We start from the raw sequence: 26488 nt of genomic DNA, 5'->3' as shown, positions 1-26488 counted from the left end.
TAATGATGTCAACTTTATTTCTCAACTCCTAATATTGAGCCAATTACACTCATTGGAGCTAATTACACTCACTGGAGTATCTGACATAGGCTTTGAAAAAGCATCTGCGAATAGGCTACCAGTGCGGCAATTGCCGCTGGCTGCTGGTAAGCTTTCTTGACTTGGACATACATTTTTGCCAACACATGGCTAACCTTTGTTTAACCAGATAAACTGCTGCTCTTAGCGGAAATGTGTTTCGCGTTACCATTCTAGCTAATAGGCTATGTTTAGGACCACAATGGAAATAAGTCCCAGACTTTTTTGTGTGTTATCCTCGATGATTTTACTCAAGTGCATGTATGGCTTTTTCAAGTTTTATGTGTGCTTGTTTTTTAATATGGCCAAATTAATAAACAAAAAATGATGTTAGAGTTTACACTTCCTCTTCCTATTACAGTGGGGAGAACAAGTATTTGATACACTGCCGATTTTGCAGGTTTTCCTACTTACAAAGCATGTAGAGGTCTGTGATTTTTATCATAGGTACACTTCAACTGTGAGAGACGGAATCTAAAACATCCAGAAAATCACATTGTATGATTTTTAAGTAATTGATTTTCATTTTATTGCATGACATAAGTATTTGATACATCAGAAAAGCAGAACTTAATATTTGGTACAGAAACCTTTGTTTGCAATTACAGAGATCATACGTTTCCTGTAGGTCTTGACCAGGTTGCACACACTGCAGCAGGGATTTTGGCCCACTCCTCCATACAGACCTTCTCCAGATCCTTCAGGTTTCGGGGCTGTCAATGGGCAATACGGACTTTCAGCTCCCTCCAAAGATTTTCTATTGGGTTCAGGTCTGGAGACTGGCTAGGCCACTCCAGGACCTTGAGATGCTTCTTACGGAGCCACTCCTTAGTTGCCCTGGCTGTGTGTTTCGGGTCGTTGTCATACTGGAAGACCCAGCCACAACCCATCTTCAATGCTCTTACTGAGGGAAGGAGGTTGTTGGCCAAGATCTCGCGATACATGGCCCCATCCATCCTCCCCTCAATATGGTGCAGTCGTCCTGTCCCCTTTGCAGAAAAGCATCCCCAAAGAATGATGTTTCCACCTCCATGCTTCACGATTGGGATGGTGTTCTTGGGGTTGTACTCATCCATCTTCTTCCTCCAAACACGGCGAGTGGAGTTTAGACCAAAAAGCTCTATTTTTGTCTCATCAGACCACATGACCTTCTCCCATTCCTCCTCTGGATCATCCAGATGGTCATTGGCAAACTTCAGACAGGCCTGGACATGCGCTGGCTTGAGCAGGGGGACCTTGCGTGCGCTGCAGGATTTTAATCCATGACGGCGTAGTGTGTTACTAATGGTTCTTTGAGACTGTGGTCCCAGCTCTCTTCAGGTCATTGACCAGGTCCTGCCGTGTAGTTCTGGGCTGATCCCTCATGATCATTGATGCCCCACGAGGTGAGATCTTGCATGGAGCCCCAGACCGAGGGTGATTGACCGTCATCTTGAACTTCTTCCATTTTCTAATAATTGCGCCAACAGTTGTTGCCTTCTCACCAAGCTGCTTGCCTATTGTCCTGTAGCCCATCCCAGCCTTGTGCAGGTCTACAATTGTATCCCTGATGTCCTTACACAGCTCTCTGGTCTTGGCCATTGTGGAGAGGTTGGAGTCTGTTTGATTGAGTGTGTGGACAGGTGTCTTTTATACAGGTAACGAGTTCAAACAGGTGCAGTTAATACAGGTAATGAGTGGAGAACAGGAGGGCTTCTTAAAGAAAAACTAACGGGTCTGTGAGAGACAGAATTCTTACTGGTTGGTAGGTGATCAAATACTTATGTCATGCAATAAAATGCAATTTAATTACTTAAAAATCATACAATGTGATTTTCTAGATTTTTGTTTTAGATTCCATCTCTCACAGTTGAAGTGTACCAATGATAAAAATTACAGACCTCTACATGCTTTGTAAGTAGGACAACCTGCAAAATCGGCAGTGTATCAAATACTTGTTCTCCCCACTGTATAAACACAGATGTCACACCGGATGTATAAATCTGAAGCATCCGTTTAAAACTACCACCAAATATGATGAAGAGAGGAAGTCCAGTGGCGGGAAGTGGGAGAAGATGAAGCTAGATGAAACTTGGCCGAAATTCTGCTAATTTCTTAATTGATTAAACAATACAGTTCCCTTCCCAAAACTATAACATTTGTTTTGAACAGAGTGCACTAAGTTTTGTAGACTTGACCCTTTATAAGTTTTTAAAAATTGCATTGTTTAGGAGTGCAAGGGCAAATTTAGTTATTACGCACGCACACTTCACAGACTAGGCGTTCCCTAACAGAAATATGCAAATACATGCTAGAATGCGCCAATAGGATTGCGCTAGCTGGTGCTTGGCTCTGCCCACCTTCTTGCTTGTTCTGCCCACTACGCTTCATTTGCTCCCATTGGAAACGACACCGGTGGTGTACAGTGGGGAAAAAAAGTATTTAGTCAGCCGCCAATTGTGCAAGTTCTCCCACTTAAAAAGATGAGAGAGGCCTGTAATTTTCATCATAGGTACACGTCAACTATGACAGACAAATTGAGAAAAAGAAATCCAGAAAATCACATTGTAGGATTTTTAATGAATTTATTTGCAAATTATGGTGGAAAATAAGTATTTGGTCACCTACAAACAAGCAAGATTTCTGGCTCTCACAGACCTGTAACTTCTTCTTTAAGAGGCTCCTCTGTCCTCCACTCGTTACCTGTATTAATGGCACCTGTTTGAACTTGTTATCAGTATAAAAGACACCTGTCCACAACCTCAAACAGTCACACTCCAAACTCCACTATGGCCAAGACCAAAGAGCTGTCAAAGGACACCAGAAACAAAATTGTAGACCTGCACCAGGCTGGGAAGACTGAATCTGCAATAGGTAAGCAGCTTGGTTTGAAGAAATCAACTGTGGGAGCAATTATTAGGAAATGGAAGACATACAAGACCACTGATAATCTCCCTCGATCTGGGGCTCCACGCAAGATCTCACCCCGTGGGGTCAAAATGATCACAAGAACGGTGAGCAAAAATCCCAGAACCACACGGGGCGACCTAGTGAATGACCTGCAGAGAGCTGGGACCAAAGTAACAAAGCCTACCATCAGTAACACACTACGCCGCCAGGGACTCAAATCCTGCAGTGCAAGACGTGTCCCCCTGCTTAAGCCAGTACATGTCCAGGCCCGTCTGAAGTTTGCTAGAGTGCATTTGGATGATCCAGAAGAGGATTGGGAGAATGTCATATGGTCAGATGAAACCAAAATAGAACTTTTTGGTAAAAACTCAACTCGTCGTGTTTGGAGGACAAAGAATGCTGAGATGCATCCAAAGAACACCATACCTACTGTGAAGCATGGGTGTGGAAACATCATGCTTTGGGGCTGTTTTTCTGCAAAGGGACCAGGACGACTGATCCGTGTAAAGGAAAGAATGAATGGGGCCATGTATCGTGAGATTTTTTGTGAAAACCTCCTTCCATCAGCAAGGGCATTGAAGATGAAACATGGCTGGGTCTTTCAGCATGACAATAATCCCAAACACACCGCCCGGGCAACGAAGGAGTTGCTTCGTAAGAAGCATTTCAAGGTCCTGGAGTGGCCTAGCCAGTCTCCAGATCTCAACCCCATAGAAAATCTTTGGAGGGAGTTGAAAGTCCGTGTTGCCCAGCGACAGCCCCAAAACATCACTGCTCTAGAGGGGATCTGCATAGAGGAATGGGCCAAAATACCAGCAACAGTGTGTGAAAACCTTGTGAAGACTTACAGAAAACGTTTGACCTGTGTCATTGCCAACAAAGGGTATATAACAAAGTATTGAGAAACTTTTGTTATTGACCAAATACTTATTTTCCACCAGAATTTGCAAATAAATTCATAAAAAATCCTACAATGTGATTTTCTGGATTTTTCTTTCTCATTTTCTCGGTCATTGTTGATGTGTACCTATGATGAAAATTACAGGCCTCTCATCTTTTTAAGTGGGAGAACTTGCACAATTGGTGGCTGACTAAATACTTTTTTCCCCACTGTATCTTGGGTTAGATACCAGTATCTTTGATTATGATGTGCGGAAGTCAAAATAATGAAAAACGATCTACCAAATCTATACATTTAAACATGCTAATTACTTCTCCTTGTCAGTATCATTCACCTGATGATAAGACAAGAAATGACTTTTTTTTTTTTTTCTAACGTATGATAGGGGTCCCTGGGTCGCTGGTTTGCCTGGGAGGGGGTCCCTGGGCAAGACAATGTTGAAGACCCCCGGCCTAAGCCTAAGCCTAAGCCTATCTATACTATCTATACATGTTGTCCCACAAGTTAGACAATTGTTTCTGAAATACATATAGGTCTTCCGACAAATCCAGGCTTATTCAAAACCATAACAGTAATCATGTTAGCGACACGAACAACATGCAACAACAAAACATATGTTTACGTAATGCGTGCATCTGGACGATGACATCATGTGTATTTGTGTATTTGTGTTTGTGTGTGATTCATCTTTCACACAAAGGCCCTCACTGCCTGTCACTGACATGCAAACAGGCACTTTCACAGACACCTTTGTTATGTCACTGTACTGATACAAACCCTAGCCTGTTACATGCACAAAGTTATGACTCATCCTAATCCACAACCTACTGCATGATGAGCCTGGATCTTACTGTGTGGAGCACCACTCACTGGGTACCAATAGGACTGAACAATGATGACATGCAGGCTTTCCAAACACGCAATCGATTTGAAAGCAGTTAGCGTTGCCATAACTGAGTGACATAACTGATTCGTAGATGACGGCTACAATATAACATCATTGAACCAACTTCAAACAGCTGAAAATACAGTGCTGTGAAAAAGTCTTTGCCCCCTTTCAAATTGTTTCTACGTTTGCATATTTGTTATACTGAATGTTATCAAATCTTCAACCAAAACCTAATATTAGATAAAGGGAACCTGATTTACAAATAACAAGAAAATATATTTCACAGCGGTTTAGATGGTACAATGATTCTCTACACATTGCTTGTTTTGTCACAAAATTAGGCGAACTATTACAATTTTAGCAACCAGGAAATGGTGGAGCGACAGCCGAAGAACCCTTTTTCTAAGAGTGTATGGTAGTGCATTGACTGTAAGAGTGTCTTCTACTAAAGGACCAAACGTAAATGTTAAGCACGGATAGTTGGTTAGGACAGTGGTTTTCAAACCTCTCCTCGGGGACCCCTGGACATTTCACAATTTTGTTGTAGCCCTGAACTACATCACCTGATACACCTATCCAAGGGTTTGATTGTTGACAAGTTGAATCAGGTGTGCTAGCTGTGGAATAGTTCTAATACATGGAATGGCTGGGGTTCCCCGAGGAGAGGTTTGGGAAACACTGGGTTAGGAAACTCCCAGTCCCTATTCCCCAGTCTCTTACCCAGTTTGACGTCTCCGTTCAGGGATAGCAGGATGTTCCCAGCCTTCAGGTCTCTGTGGATCACCTTGTTGTCATGGAGGTAGAGGAGGGCCTGGAGGGTCTGCTTACACACCACCCGGATCTGGGGCTCCGTCAGGGGCCTCTCTAGCTCTGAGGGGCCGGGGCCACAGAAACACATACTTAGCATTCCTTCTCACACACTGGGTTTCACTCACACTGGGTTTCACTCACACTGGGTTTCACTCATGCAGTCACTCACAGGGTACACACACACAGGGTAAACACACGTACACACACTCCCTCAGTCCTTTCACACAGTAATAGGACTAACAGTAGTAAAAGGACTGAGCTGGCTTACGGCTGTATCAATGTAGAATGTTAATGCTGATACCTTATCAATGTAGTATGTGGTTGGTCTACATCTTGTTGGTGCTGATCACTGGTAGTTCAATATCAGTTAACTGTTGCTATACTGTTATATCTCTCACATTTCAGTCACATAATACATTGAAATACATTTACCATTGTTACAAATGATTTATCACTCATCTGCTTATCATATTCTTTAGAAGTAGGATGTAGGAAGGCTGACTCACCCAGCATGACGGCATCCACCGCTCCACCTGCACAGAACTCTATCAGGATCTACAAAAAAAAGAGAAGAATGGTTACATTAGATCCATTACAGTGGATTAAAGAAAACTCACAGCATTCATCTAATGAGGTAAAAATACCATAACAGGTAAACATACCATACATTTACAACAAACAATAGTACTTTTGAGTGTTTACAGCTATACAAAGTAAGCCCCATTTCCATGGTACTATAGGCCAACATCAAACTGTGTCATGTGGTCGTTGTCAAGTCCTGTCTGGATCCAGTAGCCTTACAATCCAATGCAGAGAGGGTCTTAAAGGGTATCAAGTTCAATGACAACAAGACGCAACACACTTAACTCTACCTATCCAATCCATCAATCAGGCCTAAGTCGTTACACTATGGACCAGCACCCTTCCACCCTTCATACTTAAAAGCCACCCCCCCCCCCCCTGTGGCCGTATTCTCAAAGTGTCTCAGAGTAGGAGTTCTAATCTAGGATCATTTTCCCCTTTTAGATCATAATGAATTTGATTATATGGACATTAGAGAGGACCTGATCCTAGATGAGAACTCATACTGAGATGTTTTGTGAATACAGGCCCTGCTGTGTATAACAATTTCAGAGTGAGTTTAACAGTGAACCTCCTCCTGCCCAGGTTCAGTGAATGAAACCTGCTGAGCCCTAAATGGTTTTAAGGAGCTCTCAATATGGCCGCCTTGCGCCGCTGAGGTAAGAGGATTGGACGGAGAGGAGCCATTCTGTTGCTTTGCTTTGCTCTGAAGGCTTTCTCATGGTATACACATGTAGCCTAGCCTAGCGTAGCTAGCTAGAACGTAGCCCTTTCCCCAAATAGGAGGGAGGGAGCTAGCTTTAGCTGCAGTAGCTGTAAGGCTAGGTATTTGGAGGAGAGAGACACCTAGCCATTCAGTGCAGGGAGGTAGTATCGTTAGACTAGCATAGGCCTGATATGTCAAAAGACTTTGGACTGTATCAGGGCTATAGCCTAACCTAGCCTAGCATGCTGCTAACATTAGGGATACAACAGAGAAACAATTAGGCTAACAAAAACAAAATAACAAGCTCAAGTTATCCACGGCCCTACTGTGCTCAATACAGTAAAAATTGAGACACCGACAGTGAAACAATGGAAGACATATTTGGTGCCAAGAAGAGGAAGACAAAACACACTTCCTCAATGTAACACAGTCATTGAGAAATTATTGGTACTCTCTATTCTCCTTTTGGCGAGTATTTAGAGGGCAGTTCACCTGTTCACCTATTGAGCCAAACATAATTATGGCAACAATGACCCATGTGACCTTTCTAAGAAGAACCAATTCTTAGTTTGGCCTTATTACAACCACAACAAACATAAAATTCAACAAAAACCTTTCAAGACCATTTTACCCTCCCCAACAAAACTCTAAAATAAGACAGTATGCTCCGCCTAGCCTAAGCCTTGAAACAGTCTTGTCATTCATACAAGCCCTTGTAGTGTTGTTTCATTGGTAGGCGAGCTGTTGTTTCAGTCCAGCTGCATGTACAATAGGCCAAACAGTGGGTCTTTACAGTGGCAGGCGGGTAGAGAGGAACTACAGGGCTGTCGCCATGACTTCCTCTCCCAGCACACACAGCCCTCTGAGGAGCCATTCATGTGGTGTAGAGAGAGAGGGAGGACACAACTCTGAAATAGGATCTTAGCCACACAGCTGCTAACCAACAGTTAAAAGTGTGATTTGGGAGACAAAGATATGCAACATATGAAAATATAGGCCTATGATCTGACCCATGATTAGGCCTAACCAACAGTCTTAAGGTCAAGTACATTGTGGTTAGGATAGGAAACGTGCTGTGTATGCACCATATTAGAATGGCTGAGGCTGCGGATCCGTAGGTAACAGCTCCGTCCCTTTTCCCCAGAGCTGAAGATCTGAATCACGTTCTGCGCATGTTTCTTTACCTTTACTTTTACGCAAATAATGTTTTGGTCACCCTCCATTCACATTTCTCACAGTCAATCGCTAATGATCATTCTTCAAGTTTTACTGGTGAAACGTCCATGAAGCATCTGCATCCAACCATTTGATCTCAATCAGTTTCATGGGGATATGCCTTTAGATCTTCTTGAGTTATATAGTGTTGTTTCGAGGTAGCCTACAGTGTTGTTTTGAATTATGTACAGTGAGCGCATTTTAGACCAGATGGTGGTCACAAACTGTAGCATAGCCTACATGTGTTTAGTTTCAATCAAAGCACATGTTTTGCCTAGTGGCGCATTCTGTTATGTAGAATAGTATCATTATGTGATCTTGCAGACATTGATTCAGCTTTGAACTAACATTATTAAACGAGCACAGTTCGCCAGAGTAGCCTGTTCTCTACGAGTAGAGCAGAGACTGTGCGTAAAGTAGAGAATCCTGTACATGTGCAGAAGCTTCAGGACGTTTAGCTGCCGGGAAGAGGGGTACAGAAAAGTGGGATCCGCAGCCACTCTGCATTATATATAGGGCTAGCTCTAGTCTATCCAATAACTTGCAAAGTGGGTACGTGCATGATAAAAGTTTGAGACTGAAGTTAAGTGAAATTGAGGAAACATAAAATTGCTACTGTCATTAATCTAACCCTTAATCCTTAAAAAACATAATGTGGTTACCACATTGTTATTAGAGCCATATCAGATGAGGAAGACAAAATAAAGCATTCCCCAGAGACTTAACTTCTACACAACCTTTTAGAACCTCTAGTCTTTCATCTACAGTAAGAGCTCCTGTACTAATCTCTCGCTTTCTCTATTTACACACCAGCTACCATGTAAGCCTAGATAATAATCAATACACAACCTCCATTGGGCTAGAAGCCATTGTTCGGCAGACAACGGAGAGGAAAGGGCCGAGCACTCAACAGAGCTGCAGTGTAACCAAATACTGCAGGTCATCATCACAGCTTTTGATGAGTCGGATTACTGATAATATGTCTATGTGGATATTTCTATGTCAGCAAGGAAGGAGACACAGGGAGCCACTATGTCATACCATTAATTCTTTCCCAGCTTGAAAAAAACGAGGGAGCTTTTGTCTCGTGTTCTCCTTTGGAGCTCTTGGGAGGCTAGGGTATGTAACCTATCAGGTAGCACCTTAGAAGCACTGACTTTTTAGATTTGATATAATGTATTATTTGTTGAATAAAAATTAGATTTTTTCCTTCTATTTTACCTGAATGAAAGGTGGAAATGCCTTTGTTTTATAGGTATTCTTTTGTATTATATTCCTATATACAGTGGGGGGAAAAAGTATTTAGTCAGCCACCAATTGTGCAAGTTCTCCCACTTAAAAAGATGAGAGAGGCCTGTAATTTTCATCATAGGTACACGTCAACTATGACAGACAAAATGAGAAAAAGAAATCCAGAAAATCACATTGTAGGATTTTTAATGAATTTATTTGCAAATTATGGTGGAAAATAAGTATTTGGTCACCTACAAACAAGCAAGATTTCTGGCTCTCACAGACCTGTAACTTCTTCTTTAAGAGGCTCCTCTGTCCTCCACTCATTACCTGTATTAATGGCACCTGTTTGAACTTATCAGTATAAAAGACACCTGTCCACAACCTCAAACAGTCACACTCCAAACACCACTATGGCCAAGACCAAAGAGCTGTCAAAGGACAACAGAAACAAAATTGTAGACCTGCACCAGGCTGGGAAGACTGAATCTGCAATAGGTAAGCAGCTTGGTTTGAAGAAATCAACTGTGGGAGCAATTATTAGGAAATGGAAGACATACAAGACCACTGATAATCTCCCTCGATCTGGGGCTCCACGCAAGATCTCACCCCGTGGGGTCAAAATGATAACAAAACGGTGAGCAAAAATCCCAGAACCACAAGGGGGGACCTAGTGAATGACCTGCAGAGCTGGGACCAAAGTAACAAAGCCTACCATCAGTAACACACTATGCCGCCAGGGACTCAAATCCTGCAGTGCCAGACGTGTCCCCCTGCTTAAGCCACTACATGTCCAGGCCCGTCTGAAGTGTGCTAGAGTGCATTTGGATGATCCAGAAGAGGATTGGGAGAATGTCATATGGTCAGATGAAACCAAAATATAACTTTTTGGTAAAAACTCAACTCGTCGTGTTTGGAGGACAAAGAATGCTGAGTTGCATCCAAAGAACACCATACCTACTGTGAAGCATGGGGGTGGAAACATCATGCTTTGGGGCTGTTTTTCTGCAAAGGGACCAGGACGACTGATCCGTGTAAAGGAAAGAATGAATGGGGCCATGTATCGTGAGATTTTGAGTGAAAACCTCCTTCCATCAGCAAGGGCATTGAAGATTAAACGTGGCTGGGTCTTTCAGCATGACAATGATCCCAAACACACCGCCCGGGCAACGAAGGAGTGGCTTCGTAAGAAGCATTTCAAGGTCCTGGAGTGGCCTAGCCAGTCTCCAGATCTCAACCCCATAGAAAATCTTTGGAGGGAGTTGAAAGTCTGTGTTGCCCAGCGACAGCCCCAAAACATCACTGCTCTAGAGGATATCTGCATGGAGGAATGGGCCAAAATACCAGCAACAGTGTGTGAAAACCTTGTGAAGACTTACAGAAAACGTTTGACCTGTGTCATTGCCAACAAAGGGTATATAACAAAGTATTGAGAAACGTTTGTTATTGACCAAATACTTATTTTCCACCATAATTTGCAAATAAATTCATTAAAAATCCTACAATGTGATTTTCTGGATTGTTTTCCCTCATTTTGTCTGTCATAGTTGACGTGTACCTATGATGAAAATTACAGGCCTCTCTCATCTTTTTAAGTGGGAGAACTTGCACAATTGGTGGCTGACTAAATACTTTTTTCCCCCACTGTAGCTTGTTTCACTTTAGGTGTCCTATGCCAAGAAGACCAAAACCAAAGAGAAGGGCCCTTATTACTAGCTAGTTAGATACGATCAACTACTTTGCGATCCCTGAGTGTACAAATGTACATGACCACTTCCCTAATGCAATTATGTCATCCTTATCTATGGACACAGGTGTGCCCCGGAAAAGCGATCTGAAACTAGATCTCCAAATCCAATCAAAATTCACAGGAAGTGACCACCATCCCGAAGGTGAGAACTAAAACAATGTGTACACGAAGAGAGGGTGATATGGATGGACTCTAGTTATTTTGGGAGGTGACAGAAAGAAACATCACTCAGTGATATTGTGAAGACGAAAAAGGCTACATAATAATATACTGTAATACAAAAATGAATTTCCATATTCAAATAGGGTGATAACCTATCATAAATGCTGCTAGTATCTGTGTTAGTTTGAACTTTGACCAAGGAAGACGATAAGCGAGGTAGTGTGAGAGGAGGATAAACATTCCATTGTACTGATAGCCATGACACAGGTCAGTCCTCACAACTCGTATTAGCCTAGTTAAGATGCCCCAACAAAGGAAGACACTGCAGCACACTGCTGATCTTAGCTGATGCTCCATAAACCATTTAATCTCACAACCAATGTTTCGGTCAATAGACCTTCAGAGTTTGTGCTATGACTATTATCAATAAACTATTACAGCAGTACTGCTAACAAAGCACAGCCTCCACTGAGAACCCCAATCCCTACTCACCCATAGCTTGCTGTCGTAGTAGAAGGCGTCCAGCAGCTTCACTATGTTGTGATGGTCGCAGGAGGCCAGGATATCGATCTCTACCATATAGTCCTCCAGCTCCTCCTCCGTCTTGGTATCGATCACTTTAGCTGCAGCCAGAATGCCTGTCAGCTTGTTCTGGGCCTAGGAGACAAACAGGAAGAAGTGAGAGGGTTATTATGCTAGCTTCTGACAATGGAATAGACCGAGTTCTGTTGACATTCGCAGAAGACATACAACGTTGAGTGAGAGTGTTATTTTGGGGGCTTCATGACAATGGAAATGATAGAATAGAATGGGTTCCGTTGTTGCTCTCATAATAGGAGTCAAGAGAGAGTTGATATCAGATTTCACATGATGTTCACAAAAAGCTAAAAGCAGCCAACTGACACTTTTTTCAAATGTATTTGTCACATCATTGATGAAAACCATCACAGCATAACTTCCAATTCCATTTGAAGTGGAACTGTCTGCTGTTTGTTTTGGTTGTGTCTCATAGCAGGATGTGCTGGATGCGGCCCGCAGTGATATGGGATATGGCACTTCCTCTTAACCTGAGTGTGTTCCTCAGGTCATGTCTGCCATTTAAATGCTTTAAATGCATTATCACAATACACATGATTACATTCACAGGATGGATCCATATTCAGCATGCACACACGCACACGCACACACACACACACTTCTCTTTCACTATGAATCGATTGGGAGTTTAGAGGCCGGTTCCAATAGGATGACTCATCATGAGATTGCAGCATATTATAGTTGGTTTCGTAGAGATGACTCTCAGCTCAGGATGTTTGAATTTTACTTTGAAATGTACTTCCCATAGATGTGCTTCGATTGACCTGTTGTATCCCTAGTAATGCCAGAAAGGTCAATCATTTACTATTCTTAGGAGTAGTATTATAGTACATGTTGTTGTGCTTTGCTGCTGGAGCAGCCTATGGTTTGGTTGTAGTAGTAGGCAACTTCACATGGCATATGTTACTAAACTGACTAAGGCATATGGATTCTCTACAACAAGTAATAGTTAGATTTAGAAACCATAACTGACCACACACAGTCCTATTATTAGATCAGAAATAAATTGAAAACGGAGCACATTCATGGTAGGGATCCAGATAGCTATTATTATACTATTATATCATACCCAAAAATAGGCTTGTGGCTACAGAAAAAACAAACACGCTAATTGGAATAGTTTCGACAAAGCACCCTGCTACCGGTTTTGGCCCTCCACTCATGGGTGATCAAATTCAATGTCACTCATGTAAATGATGCTTTTTGCTCTGCCCATGCATTGAGGTCGGTGAAAACAATGCCACAATTTATAGGGACTCATCTAACATGGTTTAGGGCTGCTGTGAATGGCCTAACAATCAGAGTTAGGGAAGAAATAGCTGTGTGTGTATGCGTGTGTGTGGACTGGAGGCAGTGTAGTTGACAATGTTGACCAAAATGAAAAGAATGGCAGTCATTAATCCAATGTTGGGTTTAGTCCTAAACATAGTGTAAGGGGTAACACATCCTGTTATAGCCTAAGTGAGGAATTCCAAGGAACAGGATGTAGGCTATTTTACTCCAATTGGTTACAGCAGAGAGTGGACTGAGATGAACACACACACGACATGATTGATGATTCTTGAAACATGGTACCAAACTGTAATTGTAACGTGTCATCATCATTGCTACAATGAATCAGAAGAGATCTACAATGACCCAAAATGACCCTTCATACCTTGTAGACTTTTCCAAAGGCTCCATCCCCCAGTTCTCCAATGATCTCCCATATCTCCTCTGGGTTCTCATCTCTGTGGACATGCTCATACTGTTTCTTCTTCTTCTCAGCACCCAATTTAAAGATTTTACGGAAATTGAAAAAGGATGCCATTTTCAAGCCTGCCTTCTTCAGATAGATAGTTGACAAAGGAATGAATATCCAGCAATACGAAGATCATCAGTGCATTCTACTGCATAGGACTTTAATTGTTGTGTTTACTTAGGTCCCTTGGTGTGTTCTTGTGAGTCAAGCAGACCCTGAGGTGGCATATTCAATATGTTACAGTATTATAACAATTCAGAATTCTTTCAAATACTGTTAAACTCAAATCATTGTTGATCAACCCGTTATTATGGCAACGATATCACCGTTATCCCATAACAAAATGAAAGTTCAGCCGACATCATGGGCTATTGTTGATTCTTACAACAACAATATTCACATTGATGTCTCCTGGCATTGTATTTCCGTCCAAAGAATAGACTTCCACGGTGCAAAGTAAGCTCGGGAAGCTGCTGTTGTTCCTTAACTCAGAACAACCAACACTGGCCTGACAACGCATGCGGCAGGGCTCTTTCCTCAACCAAAGAGCAGATAGAGAAGGTAAAGAAACAACCCTTCCAAATAATTATATTCCATGAACTTGAATATTCGATCGCCCAAAATCTCTTGAATGTATATATAGCGAATAAAAACACCGTCGGTATGGTAAAACAATCTTCTTTCCCTTGGCGAGGCACGGGGTCCAGTAATCTAGCGGATTTGGTGTCAAATGCGCGTTCATGAGCGCGCAACTGTAGTTCTTTCGCTTCTTCACGCTTGATTGAAGGTGGAGGAAAGAGCATCTAGAGCGCGTTGCTTCCATCGTCAGCACTGGAGGCCAGCATGATTAGTGTTATAAATTATTCATAAATTCAAGAAAACTTTTAAAGAGTATGACATTTTGTAGAAGCCTATTCAATGCATTTATAGCCTAGGCCTATTGTTCAGCCCTGCAACATTTAGTAAATCATAAGTTAAATTAAACGAGAAAGAAAAGCCATATAGCCTCATTAAAAATGATTGCACATTTCCCCTAATATTGAAAATGTTAAATTCTGATAATTGCATCAATATGAGAGAGAGTCCAGTCTCAGATACAGTGATGGGTTTCTTTCTTCTCTCGTTCTATTGCTTAAAACGACATGTCCCAGATACCCATGCGAGACGTGCACTCGCACATACAGGCGCAAACTTTTCAACATTGTTATCTTTACCACATGTACATCTATTAATAATCGTCATTCATGGTTAAAATATGTTTACATAAATACATGGTTTATTTATTCTGTTCTATTTTCATTTCTTTATATATACATTTACGTGTGGAAAATTCATGTGACCGGAAACTTGGACTTTTGCGGAAGCTGTGCAAATATTTGCTCAAATCTCAAAGCATTTCCCGGGAAAATGATGCGAAACAAACTAACCAAGCGAGGGAGAGATAGTAAGTAGGTTAGCTTGCCACTTTTGGTTGTCTTTCGTCGCGTGTGGTGAGTGGCCGATGATGGTATGCAGCCCGAAGCGAAGGATCCAGAGGAGGATAGTGTATGGGAGGAACCACCTTCAATGCTGTGGGGACTGGACCCAATGTTCAACGCTTTCACCAGGCTCTATGTCAAAGACATCCTACAGATGAGAGAGTCCTGTCAAGTGCCAGGTATTGTTAACTTCAGTTTTGACAACATTAAAGAAAGGCGTTGTGCCAGTAACCGAAAGGTCGCTGGTTCTAATCCCCGAGCCGACTAGGTGAAAAATCTGTCGATGTGCCCTTGAGCAAGGCACTTAACCCTAATTGCTCCTGTAAGTCGCTCTGGATAAGAGCGTCTGCTAAATGACTGAAATGAAATGAATGTTTATTAAACTTTACTAGCTAACACATTTCATTTCCCCTATCCTAGGCATATACTTCTACAACTCTCACCCGATATTCAAAGTTGATGTGCTTGGGACTGTGGTGTACAAGCGAGAGAGAGAAGACTTCTTCTGTTATGGAGGTAATGATGAAGCTCAATTTATTCATTTTAAATGTTCCTACTTAGCCTCTTCATATCAAACTGTTATTCACATGCAAATATTGAGTACATGTAAATCTAATATGGTTGGGTGTTATAATTGCTTTACAGTTGATGATGGTACTGGTGTTATAAACAGCCTTTGCTGGAAAGATAAACAGTGGAGGGATCAATGTAAGTACAGGTATTCTCATTCTAACTGTGTGTGTCAGCCCTGTTCATATTCATTGTTGACTGGATCATCTTCAGCAGGAGCAAGGTCTCTCGGTAGCAGCGCTCGTGGAGACTTCAACCCAGCCAATGAGCTGAAGAAACTACGGCAAGCCCAACACAGCAGCTCCCACCTGGAGATAGGAGAACTGCTCAGGGTGAGAGGGCCCGTCAAGACCTCCAGACAACAGAGAGAGATAATGGCCTCTACTTACTGTGAGTGGAGAGGTGACACGCCTATGAATATGGTCACTCAGATGCAGGCATGCATATGGACACACACACACACACTTGTGCATTTCGCAACTAAACAGTTTATTAAACCTGACATATTTTTGTCCATACAATCTTTATTGGCCCCCCAATATGTTGGTTGTAGATAAAGTGTCAGACCCGGTGATGGCGGTCCAGATATCCTGGATGATGGAGGTTCCTCAGCTCTACAGACAGTGCTATGATAAACCATTCCAACTGGACGGCAGTGCACAGAACCCAAACATTAAAGGGTAGGCTGAATAATTGCTGGTCAGTAAGGAGCAGCATCATTTTGGCTATTATATATGATATTTAATTCAAACTTTGATTTAGAGACATTTTTGTGAATATCTTTATGGCTTATTTGGTGTTCCTGCAGTGGTTCTGCTTCCTACCTGCTTGGCAGAGCCACTCGTATCCTGAAGGACTTCCTGAAAGAGAAAGATGTCACCAGGTTCAGACCCTATGATGTCCAGGACCTTCTACAGCCTCTGGTCTCCAGACAACCTCAGCCGATAGCAGCAGAACAAGTACACATATATGCATATAGCCTTGATCATTTGTGAAACATCTATGTAGGCCTTATAAAGAGTTTATGAAGGCATCATTAAGCTTTTAAGTTGTTGTTCATTTAAAGTGGGACCGTATTTTTTAAAATCTGACTTGATGCTAGGAGCCTGAGGCTGGTCCATCATCAGGTCCATCAACATCCTTCAAACAGCTCAGGGAGCTCCTCCAGAAGAGCCTTCAGATCCTGGAGGACGAAGGCTTGGTGTTCCGCAAGGTCAAATCTCAGGATGAAGTCTACCATGTAAGCAGCAGCAGCACATGAAGATAGATATCACAGAGGAACTAAGTGCTATGTGAAGCTCATCAAACACATTAACGCTGACGCTCATGGGATGTGGGACACAAGCAAAGTGCTCAGCATACCAGAATTAAAGATTTTGAGACTGATCTTTCATTATTCACCAGTATTGTGGTGACTGAAGGTTATATTGGAATAACACAAGTTTTACTATGTTTCTCCCCTTTAGGTAACGGAACAGGACAAAGATCTTCTCATGGCCATCAGAGACATTCTTAGGGAAGATTGCAGACGAGAGAAATGTAAGGGCATTTCCCCTCTTCTTACTTCTGTAGAGTACTTTACAATATAATGCTCCACCAGTGCTATACCAGTGTATTATAATATGTATTGATGGTCTTTCTCTCGCGTTGCCAGATGCGGAAAAGGGATGCCACATCCTGCATGTCCTGTCCAGTGTGAGACAGAGGTACAGTCGCAATGTGAGCAAGGCAGCCTTGGAGCTGGTCCTCAAAGCTCTGGAGTGTAATAGTGACATTATCAGCACCAGCGACAGTCATTACACTATCCTCTGATGCTGACTTAGACATTCTGGGACATTCCACAAACTGTCTGAAATGGAGTGAAACGGGGAGGTATTATCCGAACTTGCCTAATAAGAAACGCATGTTTTCGTTTTCCGTTGCAAAAAGATATATACTGTGTGCCCTAATAAATATGACCCTGGCTAAATGAATAGCTTACTACATTTGATTATTAATAAACATGGCCATCTTCAAGATATCAGTTGCTATCAATCATGCTAGAGCTATGTACATATGTATGAATGTATATTTAACAAGTACAGGACAAGCTGTTTTTACTATATATATATATATATATACTTTTTTTTAAATGAATGTGCTAAAGTTGTGTAAATGATGTGGATAATACCTGAATTTAGAACTCAATTTGGAGCATATGTTCATTTTGCACACGGGGGCAGTATTTCGTCGTTAATATGCTCCGCGATGCAGCCCGTCGCTGATTGGTCCACTTTGAAACATCTGTATCCATACGTCCAAGCTATTGAGGAGAGCAGCCTATAGCGGCTTATGACTCAGTTGCCAGCGCTGTCAAAGAAACTGCGAGCCATGAGAAGCAATATGGAATAGTTTATGCTATTTAGGCCTAAGGAACAAATAGGTTGTTATAGCTATTCGTAGCCTTTTTAATGGTTATTTTAACATACATGCTTTGGATAATGGAGATAATTTAATTGTAATGCTGAAACCAATCACATTAATAAAAAGTATCCTTACATGGTCCAAGCGCAGTGTGATGTCCAACATTTGTTTGTAATTAACTACATTGTAGCCACTCTTCGGAGCACTTTAAGGAAACATTACAGCTGCGTAAATATTATTACAATGATTACACATCTTTTCCAAAATCATATCTAAATGTATACAAACATATAGACAATGCCAAAATACACAAAACTACATGCAAGTATTCCATAAACTATGAGTTGGAATGGGACTTCAACCTTCTACAACACAGTTTACCCCAAGTGCTTCATCCAACTGGAGGAGGCACGACAAGCAAGCCCATCCCACTCGATCGATCCCCCCACCCCAAATTGCTCTGCGCCTTGCTTGCTTCCGGAGGCATTTGGCGGTGAATTCGGTGGCTTTTTTTTAACCTACCCCAACCCTATATAGCCTGCAGGTATGCACCCCTCGCCGAAGGTATTGTGGTCCACACAAAGGAACTCGCTCCACTTTCCTATTTGAGGTGACCTCCTTCTCAGCATGCGACCGCTGGCCAGCCTGCCTTGTTGTCCAACGTGAAGATCTCGCCTTTTGGATTTCTGGCAGAATGTTTTAGGGATATAAAGATAGATTCTGAATTGATAGGGACTATGATATATTCAACATTTGGGTATATTACGCATATTCAAGGCAAGACATTTGATTTCTTGCGCCGGAACATTAGCTATAATCGACAACCCACTCAATGAATGTTCTTTTTATATTTTTTGAACTGCAGAGTCTATAGCCTGCTACAGGAACTGGAATATTGCATTTATTGTGTGTGTATGCTGTAGCCATTTCCAACGTCAAGATGCAGTTTCGGACAGTGTTGGATGTAAAAGTCGTGGACGTGGAGAAGCGGCGCAATCCATCCAAACATTACGTGAGTAGGATACCCCCTCACCATTTATCTACCTACCTGGGTACATTCAAAATCCGAACTACAGTGACTACGTTATCTATTCTGTATCTATTTATGAATATAATACACGAGGAAAGGTTTCACCACTTATAGCATATACCAGTCATCGCAGCTCATCACAGTTTTGATTCAACTAGCCTATGATTCACGAGTTATTGATTCAGTCTGCAATCAATATCTCCATTTATCAAATGGTGTAGGATATGGGATATTCTGTGTATGGCACTGGCCTCTTAGAACATATCTATTCTTGTCATTCATTTGAATGTGTTATAGCCTAACCAATGAATATAAAGAAGGGTTATAACTAGTGACAATACCCACAATATAAGTAATGACAGGTTACAACTGTGGCACGTCCTTTTCAATAACATGGGAACCGAACAGTAATTCATTATTCAACTGGAACTAATATAGCCTAGTTTGTATATCTGGGAGTTTCTTAGAATACCACATCTGTAGAGACTATGTCATGAGAATGATAACAACCTGTGTCATAAATGGTGGTATGACATACTACTTATGACATAAGTGGTCCTGTATGGCTCAGTTGATAGAGCATGGCGCTTGCACCGCCAGGGTTGTGGGTTTGATTCCCGGGGCCACCCAGTCTAAAAATGAATGCAGGCATGACTGTAAGTCGCTTTGGATAAAAGCGTCTGCTAAATTGCATATATTATATTATAAATCACAAGACCTGACATAGTTTATTGCCAATTCAAGCTAAAACGAATCTGATTAGACAGATTCACTGTTAGTACAGGACCTCCTGTCTAGAATCATGCAGGTGTTAGCCAAAGTGAATGATTGGATAGGCTACCCTTATATGTGTATCATATACTAATCTATTAGTTTAGTAGTCATCCTCTGTGTTGTACAATTGAACACAGAGCTACTGTAGTCTACCTATGGGTCCCTCAAGGCAGCTTACTGTACTCTTGGGAAAGTGATATCTTTGAACTTTGCCTACAGCAGGCATATGAATCAATATCTCATTTCACTCCAGACTCGTGGGACTCTATACATAGCTAACAAACAAGTTATTATAAACACTCATTAAATACGATCATACTATATGTTGTCAACTCAAACACTCCATGTTGCTGTTCAAATAATCATTCACTCAGGCAAATATATTATAGTTTCTGAATTTCCCTGTAGTGTGCTTATGAATCAATATCTCTTTAAGATTTACACACATGCAGACTTTTGGGATATCATAGCTTACAGACAAGTTATTATACCTAACCTGCAAGGAACATCATGCACCAATAGCCAACAGATCCACATAGACCTACTCAACCATTAGGCATCCTACATGTATTGCAAGTTGTTAGTTGTTGCTGGTGCTTCCCAGGCCAGTGATGTGTTCAGTTGTGTTTTGGGGCTGTGCAGTCTCATGGGCCTGTCTCTGGCCTAGTTTCCGTAGCTACCGTGCCCCTGGGATCACCGCTAGCTAGTCACTGTGAGAAGAAACTGGAGGGAGTAATGCCCAGACCGTGTCTCACTGTGTGTGTGTGTGTGTGTGTGTGTGTGTGTGTGTGTGTGAGAGAGAGAGAGTGAGTGTTTGTGTGTGTGTGTGAAAGAGAGAGAGCGAGAGGGAGAGGGAGAGGGAGAGGGAGAGGGAGAGAGAGAGATATTATCTCCCTCCACCAATCTCAACACTATGTTTGTGAAAACAGCTGGAAATGCTTATCCTATGAGAACAGAGGGAGAGAGAGAGGGGGGGAATGAGACACAAGTCATTGTCAGGGGTGAAGTGATCATTTGACCCGGGGGGGGGGGACACATATCTGCTTAGACACAGAAAATCTTCCAATACCGCTTCTTTATTTTTCAGGTGAGACGAATGTTAAAAGAGCTGGTAGCAATCCAAATTGTTTACTTTTAAAATGCAGCCCCCGCTGCTCAATAAGTCCAACAACATTTGGAAACCCTTCGGATGTCCCTTTAGTCAGAACCAGCGGTGCTAGTTGTTGTTTAGCATCATAAAACAGGCCTTCAGGGTGTTGTTTCCTACTCAAATATTTATTGAGCCATCAAAAACAGAATAATGATCTGAGTGAAAAGGTCTCTGTTTTCGAATGGTTACTGCTCACTGTGAGAATCACGTTTGAGGGTTTTTATTAGGAAGGGTTTTTGGCTTGGCCCATTGTTTTCCTCAGTTTGATGACGATAGGGTCCAGCAGGAAAGAGCGAGGTGTCTGTATGTGTGTGAGTCAGGGGGCTGTGCTGACGTCTGTCATCAGTGAAGTCATTGTACTCTGTTCACTTCACACAGGCTCACCCTGTCACTGAACAAGAGGCCTTGGAAGTGTGTGTGTGGTGGGGGAGTGTGTGTGTGTGTGTGTGTGCGCGTGCGTGCGTTACATTTGATTATGTGTGCCATTTTATCCATCCTCTCTTCCAGCTCAAAATGAAAACACATACAAGCTCAGATCTCAATCTTGTTTTATGCTAACAGTCCCGAAAGTTAGAACCAAGCATGGAAAAAGGTCCTTTCATTACTCAGCCCGCTGGTCTTAAAATTCGCTCCAAGCCAACCTAAAACTCCAGGACCTGGTGTCCCTGGAGAGGTTCAAAGGACAAAGAGATGAACAGATAGTTATGACATGTAGTTGTTTCTAGTTGTCACTAGTTTGCATTGCCTTATAAGGAAGCATGTGGTTTTAAATCACACACACAACACACATGCCTACATGCACACAGATACATCTAATGTTTGTTTGCTGTTGTATTTGTGCTGTTGCCAGTGTCTTCTGTCTGTGTTGTCCGTTTTGTCTTATCCATTTTTTAAAACCATTTTTATCCCAGCCCCCGTCTCCACATGAAGCTTTTTTTTACTCTTGCCAGGCCGTCATTGTACGCTGAACAAACATATAAACGGAACATGTAAAGTGTTGGTCCCATGTTTCATGAGCTGAAATAAAAGATCCCAGAAATGTTCAATGAACAAAAAAGCTTATTTCTCTCAGATTTTGTGCACAAATGTGTTTACATCCCTGTTAGTGAGCATTTATGCTTTGCCAAGATAATTCATCCACCTGACAGGTGTGGCATATCAAGATGCTGATTAAACAGCATGGTCATTGATTACACAGGTGCACCTTTTGCTGGGGACAATGAAAGGCCACTCTAAAATGTGCAGTTTTGTCACACAACACAATGCCACAGATGTCTAAAGTTTTGAGGGAGCGTGCAATTGTCATGCTGACTGCAGGAATGTCCACCAGAGCTGTTGCCAGAGAATGTAATGTTCTGAAACAAAGCTGAAAATGTCCCAGTTCTTCCATAGCCTGCATCACCAGACATGTCACCCATTGAGCATGTTTGGGATGCTCTGGGTGGACGTGTACGACAGCGTGTTCCACGTCCCGCCAATATCCAGCAACTTCGCACAGCCATTGAAGAGGAGTGGGACAACATTCCACAGCCCACAATCAACAGCCTGATCAACTCTATGCGAAGGAGATGTGTCACGCTGCATGAGGCAAATGGTGTTCACACCAGATACTGACTGGTTTTCTGATCTGTGCCCCTACTTTTTTTAAGGTATCTGTGACCAACAGATGCATACACTACATGACCAAAAGTATGTGGACACCTGCTCGTCTAACATCTCGTTCCAAAATCATGGGCATTAATATGGAGTTTGTCCCCCCTTTGCTGCTATAACAGCCTCCACTCTTCTGGGAAGGCTTTCCACTAGATGTTGGAACATTGCTGCCGGGACTTGCTTCCATTCAGCCACAAGAGCCTTAGTGAGATCGGGCACTGATGTTGGGCGATTAGGCCTGGATCGCAGTCTGCGTTCCAATTCATCCCAAAGGTGTTCGATGGGGTTGAGGTCAGGGCTCCGTGCAGGCCAGTCAAGTTCTTCCACACCAATCTCGACAAACCATTTCTGTATGGACCTCGCTTTGTGCACAGGGGCATTGTCATGCTGAAACAGGAAAGGGACTTCCCCAAATTGTTGCCACAAAGTTGGAAGCACAGAATCATCTAGAATGTCATTGTATGCTGTAGCGTTAAGATTTCCCTTCACTGGAACTAAGGGGCCTAGCCTGAACCATGAAAAACAGCCCCAGACCATTATTCCTCCTGCACCAAACTTCTCGGCACTATGCATTGGGGCAGGTAGTGTTCTCCTGGCATCCGACCAAACCCAGATTCATCCATTGGAATGCCAGATGGTAAAGCGTGATTCATCCCTCCAGAGAACGCGTTTCCACTGCTCCAGAGTCCAATTGCGGCGAGCTTTACACCACTCCAGCCGACGTTTGGCATTGCACATGGTGATCTTAGGCTTGTGTGCGGCTGCTTGGCCATGGAAACCCATTTCATGAAGCTCCCGACGAACAGTTCTTGTGCTGACATTGCTTCCAGAGGCAGTTTGGAACTCGGTAGTGAGTGTTGCAACCGAGGACAGACGATTTTCACACGCTACGTGCTTAAAGCACTCTGCGGTCCCGTTCTGTGAGCTTGTGTGGCCTACCACTTCGCGGCTGAGCCGTTGTTGCTCCTAGACGTTTCTACTTCACAATAACAGCACTTACAGTTGACCGGGGCAGCTCTAGCAGGGCAGAAATTTGACGAACTGACTTGTTGGAAAGGTGGCATCCTATGACGGTGCCACGTTGAAAGTCACTGAGCTCTTCTCTAAGGCCATTCTACTGCCAATGTTTGTCTATGGAGATTGCCTGGCTGTGTGCTCGATTTTATACACCTGTCAGCAACAGGTGTGGCTGAAATAGCCAAATTCATTAATTGGAAGGTGTGTCCACATACTTTTCTGTATATAATGTATCTGTATTAGGGCATAATGAATTTATTTCAATTGACTGATTTCCTTATATGAACTGTAATGCAGTAAAATCTTTCAAATTGTTGCATCTTGCGTTTATAATTTTGTTCAGCATGAATAATAATTTGTTCTTAATTGACTTGCCTGGTTAAATAAAGGTTAAATAAATAAAATAAAAAGGAGGGGTTAGTTATTACTGGAGCCTTGAACACATGCTGCTGAATGTCTCAACAACAGACAGATGTTGTCTAATGACTGTGGAGAACTTTACATGTCTGGAACAGTGGAAAGTCTTCTTCAACCTAAGTCTTCATGATGGGATGTCTATTAGGCAACACGTCTTAATCATCACCAACCTGTACAAACAGTTTTTTTACAATATAAAATATGTAGCACATCCTATTCTTTTGATATCCAGTAAACCACATGAAACATTGCGTCTGGCTCCATGTTATTTCTGTATGTCGACACATTCAGGAATCACGATGCGAAAACGGACAACATGTGTGGGCATTATGTGGGGCTTGCAATGGTAGTCCTTGCCCTTACCGTGAGAAAATGGCCATATACTGTAACTGTACCTCACTGTGTGTGTAGTCTAGCAATGTGGCAATTTCAAAGTGAGGCCTCTAGGATTGCGTAACCGAGCTATACTGATTGAAACAGGATACAATGGACAACTCTATGTGAATTGTTCAACTCTACATGACAAGACTGAAAGCAGCGAGTGGGAGAGATAGGGGGAGAGACAGAGGAGGAAATTACCTCTTTTTCCTTATCCCTCTCAGAAAAACCTCTGTTTGCCTGGTCCATGCCTGCAATTCCTGTTTCCTGCTGGCTGCTGCACTCTTAGAAAAAAGGGTACCAAAAGGGTTCTTCGGCTGTCCCCATAGGATAACCCTTTTTGGTTCCAGGTAGAACTCTTTCAGGTTCCATGTAGAACCCTCTGGGGAAAGAGTTCTACATGGAACCCAAAAGGGTTCTTCAAAGGGTTATCCTATGGGGACAGCTGAAGAACCGTTTTAGGTTCTAGATGGCACCTTTTTTTCTAAGAGTGTGGGTAGGGAGAGGAAGAGAGAGAGAAAGGAGGCCTGCACTTCCTATTGCCTGGGTAGAGAAGGTAGAGAGAGGGGGAGGACGTAAATACTGGAAGAGACCACAGTTTTAGGAGGGGTGGTTGGGTTGGTGGGCGATCAAGGGCAATATATTGGCAGAGCTTATGCAAACCTGTATTAAAGGGGTTTCCCACCATAGAGCCACTACCAAACCAAAGCCCTTGGTCTGGTTAAACTTTGACTTGGAAGGCAGGCTGGTCATTTTTGTTCTCTTGGTACAGTATGACCTTGTGAATGAGAAGAGGAGATACACACACATGGACCACAGGAGGCTGCTGAGGGAGGCTTATAATAATGGCTGGAATGGAGTCAATGAAACGGAATGAGATACCGTTCCATTTACTCCATTCCAGCCATTATGAGCCGCCCTCAGCAGCCTCCTGTGGTCCATGTGTGTGTATCTACTCTACCCATGTGCTTGATGAGTTCGATACCATTCCATTTATTCCATTCCAGCCGTTACCTTTAGCCCGTCCTCCCCAATTAAGGTGCCACAGACACGCATGCACATACACACATCTTCAAGCTGTCTTCTTGTCCGTAACCTATTTTTACCTGTTAGATTAATAAATCTGTCTCTATTAGAAAATAACCATATTTAGCTTAGTTGTGGTTACTATGGAAAGTTGGTAGTCTTTCCATCCTTGTACTTCATTCAATCCCCGCGCATAATCCATATAAAAGTCATCTGGTTAGCAGTATGTAATGCCTTTCTGTTTTATAAGTTAGGTTAAGTATAGTGTTTTAGGCGGGGTTCAGTGTAATTTTGTGGCTAGGCCCACAGTCTACGCTCCACCAAGCACTCTGCTTAGCCTTCCTCAGTCTTGAACTGGGAAACTGGGGAACACAAGGGTTCTACAGAGACCGAGACAGTAAGTCATTTTCTCCGTTCATAGACATAAACTATTGTAGTTTGGTTTATTTAGTCTTATATTGTGGTTACTAGTCACTAAATGTGGTAGGAAAAGGTGAGTAATCAAACAATAGCTAACCTAATCATAGCTGTATAGCCTATGATTCATGGCTCATTCATTTAAATAATCAGAGATCCAATTTGCTCTTATTCACGTTTCTCCGAAATGCCGGGCATGAATGAAACGTTTGTCTCCCAAGCTGAAACCATCTGCATCACAACAAGAGATGATGACGAACAAGGGCTTTCTCTTGCTAGATCTGGGACACTGGGCGTCTGGGACACAAACTTGTTGGATTCATTTGTATTTGTCCATGCATGTACTTTCTCTCTTTGTTTTTGAATGTATCATCAAACCCCTTTGGCTGTTGACATGAGTGCAGAAGAATAGAATAGAAATGGAATAGAACAGAACAGAATATATATTTTCTGTATTTCCTTTGGTTGCTGATGTCACAGGGTATTCAGAGAGTAATACATGTCATTATATTGTAATAAACTACTGTAAATACTTAAAATAACAGTGATAAATGTCTGAATCGCCATTTATATCAGATCTAATTACCTTAACCTCGTATTTATATGACTCTCTACCTAGATT

At 42.3% G+C, this 26488-nt stretch overlaps 2 protein-coding genes across 3 annotated transcripts in view; one reads left to right on the top strand and one right to left on the bottom strand.

The window, feature by feature from the left end:
* The window catches only part of LOC311113758 (STE20-like serine/threonine-protein kinase), a 38859-nt gene extending 24451 nt beyond the window's left edge, over positions 1–14408 (bottom strand). Inside the window, exons 1-4 of the mRNA XM_084157064.1 lie at positions 13470–14408; positions 11708–11872; positions 6074–6122; positions 5478–5627 (exon numbers count right to left, since the gene is read on the bottom strand). Coding sequence (XP_084013190.1) covers positions 5478–5627; positions 6074–6122; positions 11708–11872; positions 13470–13622 — 517 coding nt within the window. The 5' untranslated portion in view covers positions 13623–14408. The remainder of the gene's footprint in view (positions 1–5477; positions 5628–6073; positions 6123–11707; positions 11873–13469) is intronic.
* Positions 14409–14890: 482 nt separating this feature from the next.
* Positions 14891–17615, top strand: LOC311113523 (CST complex subunit STN1-like). Of its 2 annotated transcripts, XM_084156765.1 has the most exons (9): positions 14891–15210; positions 15452–15547; positions 15677–15739; positions 15815–15991; positions 16155–16281; positions 16410–16560; positions 16704–16841; positions 17068–17140; positions 17256–17615. In XM_084156765.1, the coding sequence occupies exons 1-9, from the start codon at positions 15063–15065 to the stop codon at positions 17411–17413; spliced, it is 1131 nt and encodes a 376-aa protein (XP_084012891.1). In that variant the 5' UTR covers positions 14891–15062; the 3' UTR covers positions 17414–17615. The 2 variants fall into 2 exon arrangements, with proteins under 2 accessions (XP_084012891.1, XP_084012890.1); XM_084156764.1 differs by having other exon boundaries at positions 15677–15991; positions 17256–17572.
* The last annotated feature ends 8873 nt before the right edge of the window (positions 17616–26488 follow it).

This window comes from Coregonus lavaretus (genome assembly GCF_964263955.1).
Source record: "Coregonus lavaretus genome assembly, chromosome: 40".
Taxonomy (NCBI): domain Eukaryota; kingdom Metazoa; phylum Chordata; class Actinopteri; order Salmoniformes; family Salmonidae; genus Coregonus; species Coregonus lavaretus.
This window is presented reverse-complemented; position numbering and strand designations above follow the sequence as displayed.

Coding starts and splice junctions, on each gene's coding strand:
- LOC311113523 (XM_084156764.1), top strand. CDS start 15,063: ATGCAGCCCGAAGCGAAGGATCCAGAGGAGGATAGTGTATGGGAGGAA. Junction 16,561..16,703: donor AGCCGATAGCAGCAGAACAA/GTACACATATAT, acceptor ACTTGATGCTAG/GAGCCTGAGGCTGGTCCATC. Junction 17,141..17,255: donor AGATTGCAGACGAGAGAAAT/GTAAGGGCATTT, acceptor TCGCGTTGCCAG/ATGCGGAAAAGGGATGCCAC.